The sequence below is a fragment of the Hydra viridissima genome, unplaced genomic scaffold, assembly GCF_058129835.1.
Source record: "Hydra viridissima isolate aposymbiotic clone 2 unplaced genomic scaffold, HvirCarnegie_v1 scaffold_2, whole genome shotgun sequence".
NCBI classification, from domain to species: domain Eukaryota; kingdom Metazoa; phylum Cnidaria; class Hydrozoa; order Anthoathecata; family Hydridae; genus Hydra; species Hydra viridissima.
In genome coordinates, this window is record NW_028324301.1 from 3,625,310 (window position 1) to 3,642,907 (window position 17,598).

General features: G+C 29.1%; 1 protein-coding gene across 4 annotated transcripts; it reads right to left on the bottom strand.

Annotated features, from left to right (window-relative positions):
* Window positions 1-637: 637 nt before the first annotated feature.
* On the bottom strand, window positions 638-17,581 carry LOC149891607 (adhesion G protein-coupled receptor G4-like). Of its 4 annotated transcripts, XM_090077408.1 has the most exons (15): window positions 17,488-17,581; window positions 17,113-17,295; window positions 11,759-12,091; window positions 11,180-11,515; window positions 10,759-11,085; window positions 9,305-9,414; window positions 7,883-7,962; window positions 7,460-7,611; window positions 5,375-5,604; window positions 3,268-3,450; window positions 2,584-3,166; window positions 2,118-2,358; window positions 1,756-2,021; window positions 1,462-1,528; window positions 638-1,300 (listed from the first exon to the last, which is right to left on the bottom strand). In XM_090077408.1, exons 2-15 carry the CDS (start codon window positions 17,162-17,164, stop codon window positions 853-855), a joined length of 3,408 nt encoding a protein of 1,135 aa, XP_089933534.1. In that variant the 5' UTR covers window positions 17,165-17,295; window positions 17,488-17,581; the 3' UTR covers window positions 638-852. The 4 variants fall into 4 exon arrangements, with proteins under 4 accessions (XP_089933534.1, XP_089933536.1, XP_089933535.1 ...); XM_090077410.1 differs by lacking the exons at window positions 17,113-17,295; window positions 17,488-17,581 and adding an exon at window positions 15,702-15,931; XM_090077409.1 differs by lacking the exons at window positions 17,113-17,295; window positions 17,488-17,581 and adding an exon at window positions 14,953-15,434.
* Between the last annotated feature and the right edge of the window lie 17 nt (window positions 17,582-17,598).

The following is a 17,598-nucleotide window of genomic DNA, read 5'->3' on the forward strand; positions in this document are numbered from 1 at the left end:
CAAAACGATTGGTATAACTGAACATCTTTTCATCAAGTTCAAAAGTGTTTGAAATCGATTAAATGACGTTCAGCAATATAAGGCCCACCAGTTAACTTTTTACAAGGGCTTAGAAATCTACGTTAAGCCACGTCTAGAAGATGCCATTGAAAAAATGGAGATTTAATCAAATCTTAAGGCAGACAAGGCATTTGCTTAAAACATTTCTTTTATAAAGCATTACTTAGAAATGATTACGTGTTGCTCAAGAACATCTTAAGTCCAGTAATAAGAAAAACACGGTAAACTTTTTAAATGAAATGGTTTACTATTTTACCTAGTGTCACACATTTGAAAATGTTCAGTGTTACCACCCTCCCCTAGAAAAAAAATAAGTTTCTTTTTCTAGGGGAGGGCGGCAATACTGAAAAATACCATCGTTTCTTTTTGTAAATTCTTTTTCTAGGCAAATATTTGAGAAACTAATGTTTATAACTATTGTTACAAACAGCGCTCAGGAATTAAAAACACTTTATCCAACAAATAGCATTTTTTATTAGCGTGGAGGTTCGGTTAAAAGTGCCCTAGAAACAGGGAAAGTTGGGAGGACAACCCTAATTTTATAAATAATCGTGCAATTGGCAATTGAATAAGAAAATTCTAATAAGTTGGTTTTTTATTACATAAAACAAAACGTAACAAAATATTTACAAAACATAAATAGCACTGCTGAAAGTGTAAAAAAAAAACTCGGCTAATCAACAGAACAGCTAATTGTAAAGCAGCAAATGTAAAAAAAACGCAGCATAAAATAACAGATTGCTTAGTTGCCGATCAAAAACTAGCAAGTCTGAACGACCTGTCGAAAATAAGTTAATAAACATTTTCTTTCAGTTTTAAAGTCGTAGATTTCATTTCGGAAGATTTTGGAGTATTGGAAGATGATGTAACATTGTATTGTTTGTGATTTGCAAAGCACCGCTGCCACTCGATCCTAGCTTCTTTATTTCTCAATATGTAAAACACAAATATGAAGAAGCCTTGCAAAGAGGTTGTAATACAGAACAACCATTGAAAGACCGTTGACAAGTCTTTAACTGCCAATACTGCGAATAGCCAAGTCATGCCGAGGAGAGTAGCGCACATAAATGCAATTCTAACTTGCGATAAGTAATAGTCTTTTGAAGTGGCTTCTTTGCCAGTACTTACTCTTTTCGTCAAGCTGTAAATCGTCACTACTAAAACAACAGCGTTTACAAGGAGAATCAGACAGACTGGGAGAAGAACACCAAAATAAAACGAGTATCCACGAATGACGCACCTAAACAAGTTTTTACAAGTTTTTATTTTTCAACTTTTTTTTACCTAAATACTCATTTCAAACAGTTATTATCGTTTGAATCAAAAGATTCAACAATAAGAAACTTATCTATTAAAAATGTGAATATCATAGACTAAAATATTCAAACAAAATTATCTTACACTTTATCGTTTCCGAGCTGATCTGGTTTTAAGATACCAGTGTTAAAAGCAATTACAGCTGGAACTCCTACAAACAGAACATTTAATGAACTATGATTAATTTCTTATTTGGTCTTTTGTCAACTGCATACTTTTACTGATACCCGCTGTTTATTTTTGATACCTATTGTTTTTTTTTTTTGTTTTTTTTTTATAACCACTGATTATATTTGAGATTAAGAAATCTTTCATTGCTAGTAGATCTCTTGAATTATTATCCACATCATGCAAAGTAGAACAGTTTTTTAAACTTACCCCATGCAAAGATGCCAGCATTTCGCAAAAAGTTGTTATTGCTATTTCTTTTAAATACGGTAACAAAAGAACGATACAAGTTAAATGCTTCAACCAACATCCAACAAAACGTCGATAAAATGAAAAAATGTATTATAGCTGCAATAACTTGACAGCCTCGTCTGGGTGAAGTCTTTTCTGCTCCAATCAAAAACGTTAGAAGAAGTCCCGTCAAAGAAATGCAAAAACATATGAGAATTTTCTGCGGAAGTTTTTTACGAAGGTTACTGGAAATATATTTTTTAATAAGTATAACTTAAAAACAATATTTTAAAGGAACAAGTTTATTTAATACAAAATAAATGCTTGAAAACTCCACATACCGAAACGCAATAAGTGTTAGCAAAGTAAGTGATAATCCAACTAACGAAAATCCACAACCAATAAAAGTAATTATCTTCAACGCCAATGGATTTTCGGAATTTTGATTTACATCCAATAGCAGAGCAAAGTTGGTAAGGTGATCACAAGCACAAGTATAAAACTCATCATTATTAATTCCGGCCTCATATTTATAGCAACCAGTCATCATCCATTTTCCAAAAATACCTTTTATGCCAGTTTCTTAAAAAAATGGGTAAAATGAAAGGGGGAAAAAACATAAGGTAAATGTAGTAAAGCTTTTATGCTTCAGATGGCTTTATATTGTAAGTGCATGTGATCATAAATTTCTTAGTTTCTAATAAACTTGCAACAAAGATCACAAATCTAATATTTTACTTTTCAAAATCAGTTTAGGTAACAAACAATGCAATAGACCAAATATTACAATATTTCAAAAAAAATTACCAACTCCTTCATCCCAATAATGACAATTGCTGATGCCAGAAAATCCTAAAGACTGGACCCTTTTAAACGTTAAAATAATTGGATGCCTTAGATTAGTCACATTTTTGCTACCAAAAGATGCTGAGAGGGTGACACTTTGGATAATTTGCTTATATGAAAAGTTTTTCCCCACCAATTTTAACAAACTATTTTCGCTCAAAAAAAAAGAATCATAACGAAAAAAGTATGAGTGAATAACTTCGCTTTCATTAGAAAATGCATCACTGGGTATTTGAATCATAGCATAAGTTGCATCGGTCTTGTTCAAACCAGTCATGCTGTTTAAACCAATTTTAACAGAACCATTTGACAATTGATGTGCTGAAAGTATTATGTTCCCTTTTTTCACTTTTTCTACATGGAAAGCAATATTTTTATTACTGATAGAAATGGATCCTTCAATTTGCTTTGAATAAATTTCAGCAAGCTTAGAGAGAGTGTTCAAAATGCTTGTTGAAGAAGATGTCTCAATTTGTGATTTGGCAATAAATGTTGCATTTGAGTCGAGCAAAATATCTATAGTATGTAAAACATCTTTGAAAACCTGTCAAAAAAATTTTAAATGTATTTTTTTAAAAAAAGGGACACAATTAGCAGCATTAAATTGTTAATTATTTCCTTGAATTTTTTTTAGAATTATTTTACCTGCTTTGGTGCAGCTGTATCATTGAGAAGCGCATCAGCAATAAATCGTATAACTTTTGCAACAAAGTTAACATCATGATAATTTGATATTACTGATCCATTTGTAACAATGTCAATGAGATTTTTTGAAATAGCGCTAATTAAACTACATCTTTTTATAGAGTTATTGACACAGATTGTTTCCTGGAAAAAAAATAAAGATTTTACAAAAAGTTTTTAAAACTGTTTTACAAAATTTTTTGTATCCTAAAGGTTTTTATTAGATATAACCTAACATATAAAATTATGTATGGTGCACAATAACTGTAGCAAAAAAGAAGAAACAGTTGCACAATAGCTAAAATTTAAAACAATATTGCTGCTTACTTATGATTTTTATCAACAAATAAGAAACAACTTTATATATGATAATACAAACAAAAAAATTTGACAACTTGAACCAAAGGGCAACATGCAAAACCTGTACCATGAACCATGATTTAGATGTTGACTTCAGAATCCAAAATAGACATGTAAAAACAAGAATACCATTTATACTGGAGGAACACCAGAATTAAGAAACGTCAGTGGACAAAGAAATAGAAGAAAAAAGTGTTTACAGACATATATTTAAAAAGTATTGAGAACTTTTTAAAGAGGTTTTGTTGAGTCCAAGAGATGGTAAAAGAAAATTTTTGAGTAGAATTAATTTGTGTATAACCATTATTGTAAGGGAATTGGAATATTTATTGAGTATTATTAGAAATATATATCAAATGTGTTTTGAATTAAGGAAGTATGTTGTTATTATTTGCATTAAAAAATTACTACTTAGGTTTTACATTATCTAAAGTGTTACAAGTGTATAAGTTATTGTAATAACCATTCCACAAACCACATTAGAACAACCCTTAAGCAAAAACAAACCTAATGATTCAAGGCAAAATGTTCCACAAAATAAATAGGTATACACATAGAGGGATCACAAAATAAATAGATATACACATAGGGGGAACAATGTCATTAATAGTAAGGATATTGAATATTACAAAAAAAAAGAATTAACCATCAGTAAAAATTATATACATATATACAACTTGAGGCTATATATTCTTTGAGGTTAATAATATTGTTATCATTTAAAGAGTGCTAGAAATAATAGGTACACATAAAAAACACTTTCCAATTTAGAGTGTGATGTTAAAGACTTAATTTTTTTACAAACAGAGCTTGTAAAAAAATCCTAAATACTTGGCTAAAACTCATTTGCATGACAAGTCTTCTCATTTTTGTTTTAAATAGGTTGTATGTAGCACACATGGTCTCTAAAATTTAATTCCATATTTTTGCCAAACAAGACTTAAACTACTCTAAATTATCAATTTTAATTTAGTTCAACTTGTCTAGCATATATCTCCATATGCAAAAATCAAAAGGGTTAAGATCTGCCCTAAATGATTGGTTAAAAGAATCAGCTGCTGTTAATAATCATCTTTTATTAACAACAACTGACCAATCAAGATATATTACATGTAATAGGCTGCATAAATTCTAGCACCTGTTTCCATAAAAAGAAGCGAAAATTTGCCTCAAGAAGAAATGGTACTCCATTCCCAAATTTTTTTAAGCTTTTTGAAACCTTTGAAACAGTTTCACAGTTTTTCAGGTAAATTCTAATGGTACCGTTTACACTTGATCATTTTAGATATGTCTTGAAAAAAAAACTTTCTCATCCAAAAAAATAATTTCAAAATTTGCATGGCAGCTTTTTAGCAACCTGACTTTGTTTTTTTTTTTACCTTACTCTATGCCTTCATAAGATTGTTTTTTATACCCTTAAAGTTCAAAATTATAAATTGTAAACACATGCTTGATGAAGAATTCTTCAGCTGATTGCAAAGGATTTTCAAACATGTTCTTTTATGCCTTTTTTTACAATAAGATCTCTGGTTAGCCAATATCTACCAATTATAACATGAAAAATTGTGCAGAACCATATAGAAACCATGCAGAACCATATAGAAACTTCATCAAACAAATTTTGCAGTTAAAACAAAAAAACAAAAAAACAAAAAACAAAAAAAAATAATTATCTTTTAAAAGTAAATGATATGTTTTTAAAATTTACCTCACTAAGTTTAATTAACCTTGTAGTTGTTAGAGATTTCGGTTTGCACTGAGATAGATCAGGAACCTCCCAGTCAGGGCTATCTTTTAAATTACTAACACACTTTCTTTGTAAAACTCCTTTGCCCTGATAAGTACAATTTTGCTGCACAATTTGGTTGGCAAAAGTCTGGTCAAATACATATTCTCCTTTATAACTTACATCACCAAAATTGCTCTTTGGACAAGAGTCTATAGAAAAGATAGCATAAAATCGTATTTGGGTCAAATATATATGTCATATATCATATATAATAGTGGTTAAAAGGTGAGCCTACTTCTTTTTTTTAGTTACTTTTTGCTTTAAAACATTGAAAGTTGCTATTAGAAATTGATGGGAATTTTATAGGTAGTTGATGGGATTTATCCTGCAAATAAACTGATGATTGTTTCAACAATATCTAAGAGAATAGCAAGTAAAACTTTTAAAAAAAGTAAAAAAATCAATCTTTTTTAGTAGGGCTGTGTACTATAATTATATAATGGTGGTTCACACTGCATAGTAAAAATAACTGCTTGATAAAATTCATTGCCTTATTTATTTAATTCCATTATTTCAAACATTAAAAACATTTAATAGAAATTTTATGAACAATAATGATGCAGCCATTAAATTAGTTTTTTTAATTGTAAAACCATCAAATAGTTAACTAAATTACACCACTACTTAGTTGGGTAAATTTTCCTCAAAAATAACATCACAATGACTCATTAGGGAGCCTATAAGCTTATTGAGCATATAAAAAGGTAACTTGCTTCAGGTTTTCTCACCTTGCACAAAAAAAGCTGTTTCAAAAAATGCTGTTTAAAAAAATACATAATTATGAAGAATACTGTTTCGTAATTCTAAAAGAGTTGATTTTGTATTTTTCTCAATTCTGTGGCTAACTGATGTTAATAAGAACCTTTTAAAAATTTTGAACATGCCGGTTCTGATTTATTGCTTTTATAGGTTTACAACTATTCAAACAAACTGAAGGGTGTAAAAATGAATTAAATATAACAAAAAAATTGGTCTCATCTTTAAGATCATTCAAAATATGCAAAAAAAGTATGTAAAAGTTTTATCGTCAGACTTTAGTCATAAGTTAATTAAGCAAACTAAAGTATAATCACTATGTTTTATAAATGACTTCTAAGAAAATATGTTTCTTATTTAATATGACTATTCACTTTAAGTGAAGATAATTTACTATTTTTGAAAGACTTTCTTAAAACAGTAGAAGTAATGAAAAATTCATTTAAGACATTGCATGCTTTATGAATTTCAACAAAGAAAAAATCTTTTGAAGCTACTAATTCCATTCCTTCTGTTTGTGGAATTGATGTTCTAGAAGTAAGAACTTGTCAAAAATGGTTTGCTAGGTTTAGCAGTGAATGTAATTACTTCAATCATTAGCAATGCTCTGGAAGACTGCAAGTCAAAAGTGAAGATTTTTTATAGTTGCTTGATGGAAATTCACATCAAAGAGTTAGCTCAAAATCTTTCAGTTCATCAATAAAACATTTCTAGACATTTGCATGAATAGGAAAAATTCAAAAAGGTGGTTTCTCTAAAAGACAAGCAAAAGAAATGTTTCAACAATTGAACAATGGCATCCCTTATTTAGCAAAGTTTAAGAAAAAAGATTTTTTATAAAAATAGCTACTGTGGTTAACTCATGGTCATCAGTTGTAAATCAAAAAGAGGCTACTACAGTAATAAAATGTTATGTGTTTGATGGATATGAAAAGTGTATTGCATTTTGAGTCACAGGAAAATAAGCAAACTGTTAATGCTAAATATTATACTCAAAAATTAAGATTTTAGAATGAAGAAATCATAGAAGAACTAGACCAGTAATGGAAAGAAAAATGTCATATTGATACATAACACAAACCCTTTTTTTGACTAATACTTTAAAACCTATGTATTGAAATAAAGTTAAAACAAAAAAAAAAAGAAAAACTTTTGGATACTTCTAATAACTAAGAGAGGTAGGCTCATCCTTTAATGGCAGCTGAATAAACTGTTATAAACTGAAACTAGATAAGTAAATAAAAATACCTAAATTTTGAACAAGTAGAGGCTTCAGTTCCGTAAAATCTTTAAAAGAATCTTTAGTAATTTTTTCTTGCATAGCTTTAGAAAGTTGCATTTTTGTTGTATTATCAACATTTGTAAATGTAATTCGCGAAATAACATTCACACTTCCAGGGCTAAATTTTTTAAATATGAAGTGAATATATATATATATTTTAATTGTAAGTTTAAAAGACATTATAAATTTACGCATGGGATTACGCATGGATTAAATATGAGATTGCAAGTAAAACACTTGTTTCATTACTGCAACACAGAAAAATTGTTTAATAAAAAGAAATGAAGATACTTGTTATTACTCATTTTAATCATATATTTTAATTGTGTAATAAATATTTTAATTCATTTTATTTTAACTAATAACTTGAATTAATCTTAGAAATTTACCTGATCTCAGTAATATTTACAATTATTGTAGGAATAATGTCTAAAACATCCCTTGCAATTACTGAAGTCACTTTCAGTATCTACAATAAATAGAATATGAATAAATAAGTTGACAAGGTATCAATTTCCAGTTCACAAATCTAAACTCCACTCAGCTTTAATTTTTAGCACTAACAACCTATAGATTAAGTAATATAACTCTGTTAAATTTCTATGGAGAATGAAAAAAGTGATAAAAACCAAATATGATGCTTTTGGACATAAGTGTTACGCATCAAGCCTTACATTCTATAACATTAAGATTAATATACTCAGAGCCTTAGGATAAAGAATGCAACAAATTTTTCAGGTTTTTGGATAGGCTAAAATATTTGTTTAATGCATCTGCAAGCAATTTATTCAATAGCCCGTGAAACATCAGGAATTTAAAACTTTGTTGTATGTCTCTCGAACAAACATTATTCCAAAAAAATTCTTACAAACACCAGTGGATTTCTTTATGCAAGATCTCTTTTTGAAAAATATATGTTTGCATCAGAAGTCTTTTTACATTTGCTTCTTATTAATTTAAATCAAATTAAACTTTTTAGCAGTCCCTTGCTTCATCTACAAGTTTGATAAAAAATTAAATCTCAGAAAACACACTTTAAATATTCATTTATTTCTGCATGCCATTATTCCAGAGTAAAATATTTCAGGGATGGGGAGTCAAAGTTAAGAGTTGTTTGAAAAAAAAAATCAACTCCTGACTCTTTTTTTTTTTTTCTTTTGATTTCAAAATCACAACAACTAGATTGATGGAAGTGCAATTAACTTAAATGTTATGTTATTTGTTGTACATTCTATTTTGTGATAGTTGTTTATGAAGATGCATAGCTATATTTTCTGTACATAGACTTTAATGTAGCTGGATTTTTTATAAATTGCATGATAACCATTTGAAACATCACAATTAGAGGTAAATCTTAAATTTTGTTTATCACCAGTGCTATGTTAAACATATTGCTGGAAGTTTACTTACCAATATGACCTCCAGCACTTTGTATTGTATAAATATCAGACAGAAGAAGATTGCAATTACTGAACATTTACAATATCTTTAAAGTTGACAAAAAATATCAACAAAGTTGACTAACAATTAAAAATCAAAAGTTTTTAAAAATTTGAAAAAAAAATTATTTGCAAGAAAAAGAATTATATGCAAGCATTTTTTTAAAAACTTGAACTTAATTATCATACTTTTTCAATTTTATTAAAATATTGTTTAAAAACCTGTAAACTAATATTTACTCACAATGATTGTTATCTAAAAATATTTTTAAACTAATAGGTTTCCAAAAGTTTGAAAGTGAAAAAAAGAGTAATTTTAAATCATTGTCATTAAAGATACCAAAAACTTCATTACAGATCTAAAATACTTACACTTTCTTCAACAACATTCTTTAAGTCAATAAAAGCTTCTGAAGATTGGTTCAAATAATCTGAAGTCCATTGTCTGTTTAATTTCAAACTAAGCTTTGTATTTGAAGTATCTTAAACCAACATTGAAAAAAATAATTATTCAAAATAAATTACATTAGATCTTTTGGTAATAAAGAGCCACAAAGAATAAATAACTTTATCATAAACAGAGGATCCAAAATCGAGAAAAACCGGAGTCGAGAAAAATCGAGAAAAAACTCCGTTGGAGTCAAGAAAAAATCAGAACTTCAATAAAACTTTGTTATAAATTAAAAAAATAAACTATCTAGTTGATAAACATTGTTCTTATATTTAATTTTTTTATTTTTATATATTTCGATTCATAATTTATAATAAATTTTTAAAAAAATTATATTTTTATATTCCATAGTACTTAAATATTTTTCTTATCGCAATCTTTTAACGAACAAGTTTTATCTAATAAATGGCTTTCTAACCAGCATCGGTTAGGAAGAAGGCGTGAACTTTCAGTTAAATGCCCTTCCGCAGTGCTCTGTAATAAAGACTTCTTGGGGTACCTATAGTAAAAACTAAAAAAAGAATATTAAAAAAGTATTTATTCTGAAGATCTTTTAAAATAATATTTTAAAAAGATGAAAACATTTATCATTTCATCAGAAAGTGAACTACGAAACTTTGTGACAAATCTGGAAGACGAGGAGAAAACTCTTTCTGCTTCCGAGGAAGTTGCTTGAATTCTGTGGATGGCTAGCTCAAATTTCAAAACTGCTTCTGATTTCACACCAGTTACTTCGTATTCTTTTAACTGATCGGTGAAGGTCTTGACTTTTTTTTGTAAAGGTAAACTACTAAATAGTTAAAATACATTAACTAATATCAGACAAGCACCATATTTTAAAAGTTACTGTTTACAATATCTTTGCTTAAAAATTAAAAAATTCTTACTTTTTGACAAAAAAAGATATTTTATTATGCATTACATTTTATTATACCGCAACTGATTTTTGTGGATTTAAAAACTTCTATTATTAAAAAGATACTATTATAATCAAAAGAGTTTCTGAAATAGAACAATGGAAAAGTACGAGTATGTTCTATTATATGGTTTGGAATAGAATAAGCTTTTTTTTTGAGGTTTTTTCCACCACCACCACCTGTCCCACTGTGCATTACTAATTGCTTTGCGATGTAAATTTGTGTTGATGTTGAACAAAGAGAACACTTACATTTTGAAAACAACATGAACTATTGTAAAAGCAGCGTAGAAATAAAATAAGAATTAAATTATTTTACAAGTAAAAATTGATAGTTTCTAAAAACCTTGTCAAAGTTCCGTCAAGGTTTCTCGATTTCTCTCGAACTCTGAAACTCCGAAAAACCGAGAAAAATCCGACGAGACGGAGTTCCGAATGGATCCATTGATCATAAATTACCTGGTAAATTTATACTAACTTGGCCACTTCTAATTTCTTTGACTGAGTACCCAACTATGTTAATTGCACATTGATAAAAACCATGATCAGTATATCTAATACCATAAATATTCAGATTAGAAAATCTATACTTATATGGTGGCAAAGATGTTTCACTTGCCTGATCAATAGAAGCATATATTTTTCTCATGCCATCTTTAATCCAATATATGTCCTTCTCTTTTAAGGGTAAGTATGTCTCAAATTCACAACCATGTATGGATATGAAACGACCAATTTCAAAATTTCCTTCCTCAACAATCAAAGGATTTTTTACAAATATTGGGTCTATAAAAAACAATAATAATATTACAAGCATTTGTATATTTAAAGCAACAAATTATCTAGAGTTATATTTGTATACCATATACAAAATCTTTACCTGGCAGTCTTGGAATAACAAAAACATCAGACTTGAGTTCTCTCTCCATTGTGTTATTATCAAATATAACACATTGATATGAACCAATCATATTGTAGCTGTTAATTTGTAGTGGTGGTACTTCAAATTGATTCACACTGTTAAGCTCATCCCATGCTGGGTACTTTGAATTTACATTTTCCCTTATCTCAAATCCATAAAACTTATCTTTTCCATTTAACAGCCAATATGAAAAATCAGAGAGACTTTCCTGAGCCTTATATTTGCAATTAAACAATGTTGCTGAATGGAATTCTATTCGAACATCAAGCTTGGGAAGAAACTCCACAATTTGTGCTGGAAATCCACAAATAACACATGAGCATGGATGAAAATAAAAGCCAAATGAAATGAAATTCAAGTTTCAAGTAAATTATATTTATCTTTTACAAAACATAAATAAGAAGTTAAAATTAACATATGATGCAAAATGTGATTTTGACAAAATATTGCTGTGTCTGAACAATCCAAAACCATCTACATGCATAATTAAACAATATGCATTCATATGACTGAATGTAAAAGTAAGAAAAAGTTTACCCTTCACTTTAACTTCAAATTTATCTGATAACACTGGATTCTCCTGTTGATTCACTATTTTAACTGCACATTGGTATATTCCACTATCTGTTAAAACACTTCTACGAATTTGTAAAGAAGGAAATGTCAAATTTTGCTCAACTTCATTTCTTCCATATGCAACAGGATCTTCAGCTGAATCAATTCTGAAGATACCATCTTTCACCCAAAATATATTAGCTTTTGTTAAAAAACCATTTAAAAAAGTTGATACAAAACGACATTTAGGGAAATTTAATGCTGAACCAGCTACAATTTCCAGAGATGAGTTTTCTAATGGAAAGAAATGCAAATCTAAAAAAAAAAAAAATCAAAAACTATAATAGAGATTTATCATATATGATCCTATGATAGTAAGTCTAAATTTTAGCTTGAAAATTGCAGTAAAAGAGGTTGATATTTAACTGCTTGTGTTATCTTTTATGTATTGAAAAAATGTAAAAGTTTAATTTAAAAAAGTTCTATTTTTTGCTTATATGAAAGTATTATTAAAAGTATAAGTACTTTTTTGTAAGTTAATAATCACTATAAAATTAAAGAAAAAACAGTTTGCTTGAGGGAGTTTTCATGCTAAAAAAAAAAAAAAAAGCCTATTTTTCATTTACTTCTTCATTAAGAAGAATACAAGATGTTAAGTTAGACCTTTAAGAACTTGCTAATCTTATTGATATACACCACCCCAGCAAGTTTCATCAAAATCTGAGGTGGTCTGCATAGACCGATTAACCAACTAGGCCAGCTGAAAAATCAAATAAATATTAATAGAAAAGAGGTTGCAAAATTAAAATGAGAATTTGGAGTTTGTCTAGATCTAGTTACTGAAATGATTAAATTAGACCATGAAGATAATGAAGCTATTAGAAATAAAATCTAGAAATGGAACAGTTGTCTTGTCACAACATACAGATTTTCCACTCTACATGAGGCTAAAGCTTTTGACAAATGTAAGACAGATAAATAATTTTGGACACAGCAGTGTTTAAAGTACCATCATATATGACAACAATAAATGAGCCACAGTAGGACAGATGCAAATAGTCTAAAGTTTTTGCCATAACTTATGACTGTCCTTTTTTAATATGTTTAGAACAGGAGATTTCATTTTTGTCTATATTAAATAATTTTGTTCTTATGTAGCACTTTTATTTTTTAGTAGTAACTAATATTTTTGTATTTTTTAAAGTCGAGAAACAAAATAGATGCATCAACTAAATTGTTTAAGAATGATAGGAAGCATTCAGTAACTTCAAAAAAACATTGGGCCCTGGGCACACCATTCCCCAGAAATGCATTTAGCCCCAACATCATGACTTAGGAAAATCTTTTAGGTGGGTGAAAGAGTGTACCTTGCAGTTTTCAAAAATCTAAACCATGAAATCAGGCATTAAAGTATGCCAGAGAAATTTGCATTTTAAAATTCACCAAAAATAAGGTGGTTTTAATGGCACAAATAACAGCTCAGTTTTGTATTTTTACAGCATACAATGCTTAAATTATACATTTTTTAAGAAATTTATTGAGCTGGATATTCAATCTGATTGTGTTACAACTTGTGTTAAAGAATTAAGATAAATATTTAGTTAATCTGGTAGTAATTTTAAAGGATTACCTACATAATAAGAGTACTTTGCATTCAAGTATATATTTATGAGTTTTGAACAAAAATTATTACTGATCAATATGCCTCTAACAAGAAGCCATGAAGAAAACCGAAGAACTGTCTATTTTATTTGTTTTAAAAAGGCTCAAAGTGAATTAACTGAATTTGTTAAGAAAAAAGCATTGGAAGTTTCGAAAAAGAATATTGATTTTTAAGATGCCCCTGTTCCAAAAGGTGTTTGTGAAAGTTGCAGATCATCCACCAGAAGGCTATTCTGCTCCACTGCCAGAGCTTTTGATTTTTAGCCTACTAAGCTATCCAAAGAAACAAGTGCAGTAACCATTTGTGACCATTTAATTTGCGGCGTTGCAAGAGTTGATGGAAAAGCTTTTCATCCAATGACTGCAACCAGCAATATAAACAACCTTAAATTGTTTTAAATTTTTGCTTCTTTGATTATTTTTTGTTTTTTAGGATCAAAAACAGCTTAAAGTAGTAGAGCAAGTTCAAGCATTACAACAGAATATATATTGCAAGTTCAAGTCAATACTAGTTTGTCAAACAACAAAATGTGTAAGCTGGCATCCACTTTGAATAACATTAGTAGCAAAAAACTAGTTGAAACAAAGTTCCGTAAAAGATTACAAAACTTAACCAAAAAATACCTTGATGATTTTGAAATCTATGATCTTTGGCTCAAAGAAAGGTAGTAAATCTTTGAAAGGAAATGTTCACTGCAAAAGTATAAGAGAGGTCTATGATAAAAGGCTGAGCAAAAGAGACATTCCTTAGAATCACATTACCAAAATGGTTATTGATGGAGGTGCAGGATTTTTAAAAGTGAGCTTAGGAATCATAACTCAGACACTTCTGAATCAGAAACATCATTATTTTCAAAAAATCTTCTTCTTCAAAACAGTTCTAAAGCTTCTGGTGTCAATAACAGTTGCTAGTTGCAACTGGCAAGGATTTGCCTGAAACTTATGATAAAGTCAAAATTGTGATGGGTCTTGTTCATGCAGTTGAGCTACAATTGTGTGGGTGGTGCAACATCAGTTCCAGAGATCTGCATTAAACAAGGTCCCTAAGAACTTACAATGAAAATGTCACTGCCGGAAAAGATATCAAAGCAACAAAATATTTTGAAACATGGTTCACCTTGAAATTTTGCTTGAATTTTAGAAGACTAAAACACAGTTTGGCAGACTTCAATGCCAAACAAATATAAAGCATCCTACTAATTTGCTCGTATGTGAATTATTTATAAGGATGTTTGTTATTAAATAAAGAATTTTAACAGAAAAATTTGTACTACTAGCCTTTCAAAATTTGATTGTGTCTAATCCTTTAAAACTCCTTTAAAAGAATTTTTGTCTGATATTGAGGTTTATCAAATACCTGTTATATAAAATGTTAAAATATCTTTGTTAAACAATTAATAAACAAAGTCTTTGATATACTTAAAGAAAATGAATGAATAAATATCCTGAAAATATGCTAAACTGAGTTTTCATTTTGGTTAATATGTTTTTTGAATATTCTATTAGGATAATACCTGCTGCTTATGATCTCCTCCGATTCCATTTTTTGTTACATCTTTTTAAACTATGGAACTCATTACACTAGAAAACGATCCTGAGTAGATCCTGAGTAAATTAATAAGCTTCATTCATGCCATAAATAAATCAGACAAACTTAGTTCAATTGGAGTACCGAAAAGACGACAGAAGATAATATCACGGTTATCCTGACGGGTAATTCATGTAAAAGTGGGGGAAAAAAATAAAATTTTCCACCCATCCCCTTAGATTTTCATTAAACTTTAACTTGTGGTGCCTATCAATGAAACATTCTAGTAGTAGAACAGTGGTGCCTATCAATGAAACATTCTAGTAGTAGAACAGCTGAAAATCAGTTGCTAACCATTTTTGAGGGCGCTGAATCCAAATATGTAGAGAAAATAATATAAATAACGTTTTTTGACAGTTTTATTTTGATTTTAAAATGGCGAAGACAAATTTTCTGTTTTTTTTTTTTTTTTTTTACCGTGGGTTGCACTTTCACTAATTGCTGGAGTTGCCCAACTCTCATATGTTTAAATTTTTTCAGATAAAAGAAGAGATTTTAAACCATCTTATAATAAAAGACGGGAGAAGAGGTTTCCATCAATATATACCTTCATCTACTTTAATCATTAAGATGAAACGTTTATCTAACGATGATGATTTTGCTCTAACATTTAATTTCCTCAATTAAAAAAATAATTATATAGTTCAGATAGATAATGTTACAATAACACAATACCTATTGTGCAAATATGATGAACTTTACTGCCTTGGTATGGTTTCCAAAATTGATAATCAGAATAATGATTTCATGGTAAAGTTCATCCATCCCAATTTCTCCAGATATATAAATTATATTTTGAAAATGTAAACTTTAAAAAAGCGTAGAAATTTGTTTTGATTATTTTAAAATTTAAAAGTGGTGATCAAAAATTTCAATTGGGTTATTTTCTCTTTATTTTTGGATTCACTACTCTTAAAAATGACTCTTAATAATGGGGAACGCGGACCCAAAAAAAAAAAAAGGCATTTTTTGTCTTAAATTTAAGATGGCGTTTTTTTATAATGATTCAAAATATCAAAACTGTCTTTTGTATTGAGATGGTTAAACATCTCTTCGTTTATCTGAAAAAAATTCAAACCCATGAGGGCTTGAATTTTGTAATACTGATTTTTTTGCTGTTTTCTTCCACTAGAATTTGAATGAAAAAGTTCATTAGCATGTTTTGATCATATCAACCCACAAAAAATTCCAAAAATTGCTGAAGAATCATGAAAATATTTTTATCCTCCTACTTGAATGAAAATGACATATAGTGCTGACCACTCGATATCTGTGCTAACCCTCATTTGCTGCTAAATGCTCGTTGCTCACCACACACCTACTAATCGATCAACAGCCTCTCACATATCGTTGGTAAAAAGGGATTCGGTGTGCCCGCTTGATTTCAGCGCCCTAAACACCTACGTTTCGTGTATTATGTTAGCATTAATGCGCTCTGTGCCCTTGATGGGGTACTAGATATCTGTCACCAAGGCGTCACCTATTCAATGTGCACAAAAATTGAAAATGTCAGCGGTCGAGAGCTTTAAAGCAAAAACTAACCATTCTCTGCGGATTTTTTTACTGGCTGCACATATGCAGCTGGTAAACACTGAAAAAAAAAGCGTTTAACTCTTCACGACTAATCATCATCTGCTTGCCACATCTCTCTACGCACAAGGATGTGTGTCACTAAAGCTTTTTTAAAAACGAATTTATGCAGTCGATCCGGTTAAACAAATAAAATTGTCAAATGGTTTGCCAAATTACAATTTATAGAGAATTCTGTTCTAACGGTTATGTAAATAAATTCAGGTAAGGAGACTGTGCTAGACCTTTTACGATTCCTATATTTAATAATATTATGCTACAGTTATTATAATCATTATAAGATCATTACAATAAAATAATATTCCATAGTTATTTACATAATGCGAAATTGATGCACGTTCGAGTGTTTACTAAAATTTACACTAAACCTTGCCGAACTGAAAGAAAATGTGCGAGAAAGCAAGTTGAACATTTTATCTAACGTGTTGGATGGATGATTTATTGGATTCAACGCTTCTTTGTTACCGATGTTATCTTAGCTTTAAAAAAATCTTACTTTTTTGCTCGGAGTAGGGCGAGTAAAGCAGTGTAATAAAAATAAGCAACATAACTAATTTCCACAATTCAACGAATATATTTAACGTGTTACTTAACTCAATCGGTTTTACTTCCTTTAGATTAAAATTTAATGCATAACGGATTTAAATATCTTTTAATCGTTTGCGATTTTCGTCATATGCTGAAACAAAAGATTGTACTTGTAATAACAAAATAAAGAACGATTCATGTGAAGATACAAACACTTTGCTATATTTTAAAAAATAAATAAAAACGCTATATAACCTGAATTCAGCTCAATATAAAAAGATTTTATACTAATTTCAGTTTGGAAACTTTAAAATATTTGTAGCAAGAAACTGCCTCCTTTTACCTCAATGTAAAAAAAAAAATTTTCACTCATCGATTTCTCAGACGAGTTCGTCAAAGTATTTTCATGGTACTTCGGATAATTTTTTTTTTGGACTAAGTCAGCAAACAGAAT